Source organism: Paroedura picta, chromosome 1 (genome assembly GCF_049243985.1).
Source record: "Paroedura picta isolate Pp20150507F chromosome 1, Ppicta_v3.0, whole genome shotgun sequence".
Taxonomy (NCBI): Eukaryota; Metazoa; Chordata; class Lepidosauria; order Squamata; family Gekkonidae; genus Paroedura; species Paroedura picta.
In genome coordinates, this window is record NC_135369.1 from 52,163,434 (window position 1) to 52,169,477 (window position 6,044).

Consider the following 6,044-nt stretch of genomic DNA (forward strand, 5'->3'; position numbering starts at 1 on the left):
ATCTACTCAGAAATAAATCAGCTCGTGTTCAATGGATTTCAGAACCCGTAAAATGCACACAGGACTGCAACCTTCAGCTCCATGTTGGTTTTTCCACCCGAGGTGCTCTCGACGCCCTGCCCCCCTGAAGGCGCAGAGACGGCAGCCGGGTGGCGCCACCTTCACACAGAAGCATCCAGCCATGCCCCTGTGCCCGCAGCAAACATACACGGCCTCTTTAAGAGAAGGAAAGGCCCCGCCCCCGCAAGCTCTCCCCACAAGCCCGGGGTGACGTCAGAGAGCCAATGGGCGTTCTCCTTAGTGCGAGGTGCGTGAAGCCGGCCGCGGGAGCGAGGCGAAGCGAAGATGGAGGCGGTTTCCGAGGCAGAGGCGGCCGCCGGCGTCCCTCCTTCGGTCCCGGAGCGGCTCCAGCAGCGAGAAGCCGAGCGGCGCGAGGAGGCTGAGCGGCGGCGACGGGAGCGCGAGGCGCAGGCCGTGCAGGAGGAGCAGAGCGGCTTCTTCGGCGCCGCCTTCGCGCGAGAGCGGGAGGTCGTCGAGGCGCTGCTGGGGCCGGGGCCGGGGCCGGGGCCGGAGTCGGAGGGCGAGGCCGCTGAAGGCGCAGCCACGGCGCGGCTGGAGGAGGCGGCCGAGCGGCTGCAGGGCCTGCAGAGGCTGCTGACGGACTCGGTGCGCTTCCTGGCCCCCTACGAGGTGCGGCAGGCGCAGGCGACGCTGGCCCGGCTGCAGGGCGCCCTTTCCGAGCGGCGCCTGCAGGTGCAGCCCAAGAAGCGCTTTGCTTTCCGGGCTCGCAAGAAGGAGGCCGCGGCGGCTCCGGAGCCTCCGGCGCAGCCGCAAGTGGCCAGCCCGGCGACGTTCCCCCCGGCGGATCCTGAATGCGGCTTCAGCCGGCTCGAGGGGCAGGAGCTGCAGCTGGGCCGGGCCGAACTGCTGCAGCGGGACGTGATCTTGTCCCACCTGACGAGTTGCCGGGTGCAGCTGCGCGGCAACCCCAACACGCTGCTGATGCGCGGCTGCCGGGACTGCACGGTCCTCTGCGGGCCCGTGTCCACCTCGGCGCTGGTGGAAGACTGCCGGGGCTGCCTGCTGGCCCTCGCCTGCCAGCAGCTCCGCACGCACCACGCCACTCAGAGCAGCTTCTACGTGCGAGTGACCAGCCGGGCCATGCTAGAAGACTGCAGCGCGGTCCGCTTCGCCCCCTACACGTGGAGCTACCCGGGCATTGAGACCGACTTCGAGACATCCGGTCTCGATAGAAGCAGAGACAATTGGAGGCTGGTGGACGATTTCAACTGGCTGGCCCGGGATCAGCCCTCGCCGAACTGGAGTGTGATCCCGGAGGAGGAGAGAGTCGGGGACTGGAGCTGAACTGGGGACGCTCTCTCTGCCGCCGTTTCTGCAATCTGCAGAGAGCCTGGAGTAGGTGCATTGCAGAAGGTGTGCTTCTTGTCAAAGGACTCGTCCACCTTATTTTGAGTTTTGGTATCATTGAAGCCAGATGTTGTGAGCAGGGTGCCAAAACACATTTGCCAGCCAACAAAGTCTCCTAGTGCTAACTTTATGTTGTCCTGTGTGCCTTTAGCTGGCTGCCTTATCTTCAAAGTAGTTCAGATTGTGATTTGTTTTCTGGAACAAGTTTTGCAAGGGCTTAAACTAGTATTCTTAATTCAATTAAGTATTCTTAATTCAAAGCATCTCTCTGTGTAGACCTCTTTCCTTGACTCCTACTGAAACAAAGAATTCTAGTATAGCTCAATGATTAATTGAATTCGAAGAAAACGTATCTGATCTTGAACCTATTTGGTGCACACGACTGCTTCAATGCTAATACAAGTATAGGATTAAAAGGTGGAGCCCAAATCATGCATGGACACAATTCAGTCAAAGTTAGAAAAAGTCAACCACATGCTTATTATTTGAAAACTCTTTATAGAACTGCTTAATAAACTGGGTTATGTCCTTAATCCTTGAAGGTTTTATAGCTGTGACATTCATGTTTAGTGTGTTATCTAAAACAATATGTGCATTTTTTGTACAAATATATATTGTGTCTGGACATTTCACACTTCAGTTTATTTTGTTAACAAGGGTTAAGCAAGTCACCAAATCTGTTCCTCATATCACTAAGCAAAGTCATTACTACATCTGGATTTTATTAATTTAATAAATTAATTATTTGTGAATTATTTTTATAATAATAATAATATATCATCCTCCCGGCTCAAGGCAGTTTACATTATAGCAGTCATATAGTACAGTACAACATTTAGTATAGAACTTATATAACAGTAAAAAAAACTTGTGTCAAACAGTGTAATAAACAACAATATTCAATAACAATTGTAACAAACGTGATACAACAACAGAACTCAATAACAAATAACAGTTTGATCTGTCTGCTCTGTGATCTGTTTTCTGTTAGTGCAGTTTATGGGGGTTTCTGGTGTTCGCTTATCTTGGCCAAATGCCTGGTAGAGTGATTTCGCAAAAAATGCAGAAGGAGCTTCAGTTATTGTATTGTTCAGATGTTTTACTGTTAAGTACCTTTCATAGCTCCTTAGATTAAAATAAAGATTTTCCCGTGAGTTGTTTTTTCAGTGAGTTTGTCAGTTACTAACAAACAGTTAATCTAACAAACAGATTTCTATCCCTGCCCTCAAATAGGTTGGAAGTATTGCTTGTCTTATGTATACCGCTTCTGACAGCATATGGCCTCCCACAGTGAAAAGGGATGTTTCTTGTATTTGCTGCACAGCTGTTAGGTGAATAGAATGCCTTTTGGGACATACCATTCTTTGAGCATCTTGTGTGGGAAACTGGCAGTGCTTGGACAGAGCTCTGCCAACACTACTTGTAGGCTGAAAGGGAAAGATTTCTTCAGTGCAGCTGTCTTTCTGTCATGTAGCTGATGATGCATTAGCATTCCTTCCACCAATTTATCTGCCTCTGTCAATTGTGGTTCCTAATAAGGTTGGCAAACCACTTCTTAGGCAAAAAGCAGTAAGACAGAGAGTTGCTTTTGAGCCACATTTCTGGAGGCAGAAGAGCTGCCTGGTTCTATCTTCAGTGTCTTCCAAGAGGGTACTGTTGAAACAGAAAGGCACACATTTATACAGGCTTAAGAGGTATGGAGCAATGAGGCGACAATTTCCAAAAGAAGGCAGAGTTTAGTTTCCCAGGTTACCATCGCGCCTCAGGCCGAGAACTTGGGTGTGACCATTGATGCCTCCATGAATATGGAGGCACAGGTCAAGAGAGTAGCGAGCCAGGCATTTTTCCATCTTCGCCAGGCCCGGCTACTAGCGCCCTACCTGTCCCCTGATCACGTGGCCTCAGTGATCCATGCGACAGTTACCTCCAGATTAGATTTCTGTAACTTGCTCTACGCGGGCCTACCCTTGTCCTTGATCCAGAAACTTCAGCTAGTGCAAAATGCGGCTTCTAGGGTCCTCACTAACACACCTTGGAGGGCCCACATCCAGCCTGTGCTGAGGCAGCTGCATTGGTTGCCAATTGCTGCCCAGATCCGGTTCAAGGTTTTGGTTCTAACCTTTAAGGCCTTACATGAGTTGGGACCCAACTCATGTATTGGTCGTTCCTGGCCCTAAGGAAGCGTGTCTATCCTCAACCAGGGCCAGGGCCTTTTCGGTCCTGTCCCCTACCTGGTGGAATGGAGAGCAATTTTTTAGTCTGATTCTGTGAAGGTTCAAGGAGGTGGCAGGTTACAGTAGATGAGCGATAGGGGTGCGAGTGTCCTGCATAGTGCAGGGGGTTGGACTAGATGACCCCAGGTGAGCTGTGGACCCTGTGGGATTTACCAGCTTTCCACAAGACCTGTAAAACGGAGCTCTTCCACCAGGTTTTTGGTTGAGGCTGGTGTCAGCGAATAAGATCCATCGCCTCTCCCCTGGATTGGAAGTTGCATCACTCCCTCCTTTCCTGCTGCTCTGGTAGGGGGGAGGGGGAATAAGATTGTTTTTCCACCATGTTGGGATTTTAAAGTCTTTTAATGGGGTAAGACTTTTGTTACCCGCTATGAGCCTTGCAGGGAGTGGCGGGAGATAAATATAAATATAATAATAATAATATTAATAGGGTTATTTCACTCCCGATACTGACCAATGATGAAATCTGGTGCATCCTGCCATTTTGTGTTTGAGAGGGCAGAAGTAAACACATCCCAAGCTGAGATCTGACTTCTGCTGCCTGATCAGAGTGGAGAGATTATTCCTCCTACTTGGAACTTCTGCCTTACTGGGTTCTGTCTCTACTTCAACCTCACTCCTAGCTCAGTCACAACGAATGGGATGAAATTAATTCAAAAGAAATTCCATCTAAACATCCGGAAGAAGTTCCTGACAGAAAGGTTTTTTAGTGGAACAGGCTTCCTCCGGAGGTGGTGGGTTCTCCATCTTTGGAGATTTTTAAACAGAGGCTGGATAGCCATCTGATGGAGAGGCTGATTCTGTGAAGGTTCAAGGGGGTGGCAGGTTACAGTGGATGAGTGATAGGGATGTGAGTGTCCTGCATAGTGCAGGAGGTTGGACTAGATGACCCATGAGGTCCCTTCCAACTCTATGATTCCATGACAAGGAAATCAACAGTTTAAAATCTGGGAAGCTGAAAATATCACTGACCTGTTTTGAAATCTAGTAAAGTGTCTCCTCAAACTGGCTTCCTCTGTCCTGGGCTAGAAAGACAATGTGACAACAGCTGAAACTACATAAGCAGTCAGAAGCAATTTTCTAATCTTTAATATCTAGATTGTGTAATTTACAAGCCTTTGCCAGGTACTTTTAGCATTTTTGCCAGGCACTTTGATCATTCTTCTTGTAATTTTATAGACAGTCACTAGATGGTGCATGGAGATCCTCTTCAAAGCTTTGTCATCCGGTCCCCCCATCTTTCCATGTGGTATTAGGTCAACTAGGAGGATCATTCTGGCAATGTATTGCCTAAAGATTAGAGTTTTCCTTCTTCATTTCCCCCAGCCATTTTTAATTCCTTTATTGCAATTTTTTAGTCTGAACTAGGGACTATAGATGGTTCAAAGAGATGATGCTGATAATAAAGGATTTACAGTTGCTAGAATGAATGCAAGGAGGGCAGATACAAGCAGGGGACATATGACTTGCTAACAAATTATCATTGCACTGAATATGCAAACAAACACTTCCCTAGAAAGAAGTGCCACAGCATGGTGCATGCTTCCCAGTCATTCATATCTAAATGCAAATGTGAATATTTTCCAGTCACTGCTTTACAGATACTGGTGGGAACAGTATCCAACATTACAACATCCTTGTTGAATCTCAGAGTTGGTCATAGTCTTGTTATAATGCCTGGGCAAAGATTCCCTTCTTAATCAGGATAGCAACTTCCTCACCATACTCACAAAGAAAATGCTGACATTGCCGTGGGCTGTTTGATTTAGAACATTGATATACCTGCCTTTGTCTTGACACAGGATCTAAAGTGGGTGACAAGAACAGATATAGTACAAAAGCAGCCATATTCTAAACTGAAACCATAAATTAAAAATATCCATGCACATCCTTTTAAAAAGTTAAAATGAAGTCTAATTAAGAGTTCTGGAGAACTGAAAACCATGCATAACTGTGTTGTATTATTTTAGTTGAATTAATAATCCTTTTAAAAATCTTTAAAACTTTTTTTGCTCTGCATTGATACAACTACCTACAATTTACTATACAATCAATTTTTGTTTCTCTAACCTTAGCAAGTCATGTCCTGTCATTGACCCAACATGAATAGCCTATAAAGCAGCCCAAGAATTCAACTCTATTTCTGGACTTTTGGACTGTAATTATTGGTTTCTCAATTGGTCCAGTTCTTTTCCAGCTGTCAAAGTTACAAAAATCATATTTTGTTTGTTTTCAGATCTACTGTAAACTTAAATTTAATTCATTAAAAAGTGTCTTTAATTCCATTACTAAAAACACATAAGCCAAACAATGTCATTCAAGGTGAGTGTCACAGAATAAGAATCAGCACTGTCTCAAAGGTTTCAGTACAGTACTTTATCA

General features: G+C 46.8%; 1 protein-coding gene across 1 annotated transcript; it reads left to right on the forward strand.

Annotated features, from left to right (window-relative positions):
* Positions 1-204: 204 nt before the first annotated feature.
* TBCC (tubulin folding cofactor C) lies at positions 205-2,582 on the forward strand. The gene has a single exon (XM_077337990.1). The coding sequence runs from the start codon at positions 346-348 to the stop codon at positions 1,363-1,365; it is 1,020 nt and encodes a 339-aa protein (XP_077194105.1). The 5' UTR covers positions 205-345; the 3' UTR covers positions 1,366-2,582.
* Positions 2,583-6,044: the final 3,462 nt, after the last annotated feature.

Bases quoted from the DNA above. Each gene is read 5' to 3' on its own strand.
- TBCC (XM_077337990.1), top strand. From the start codon at position 346: ATGGAGGCGGTTTCCGAGGCAGAGGCGGCCGCCGGCGTCCCTCCTTCG.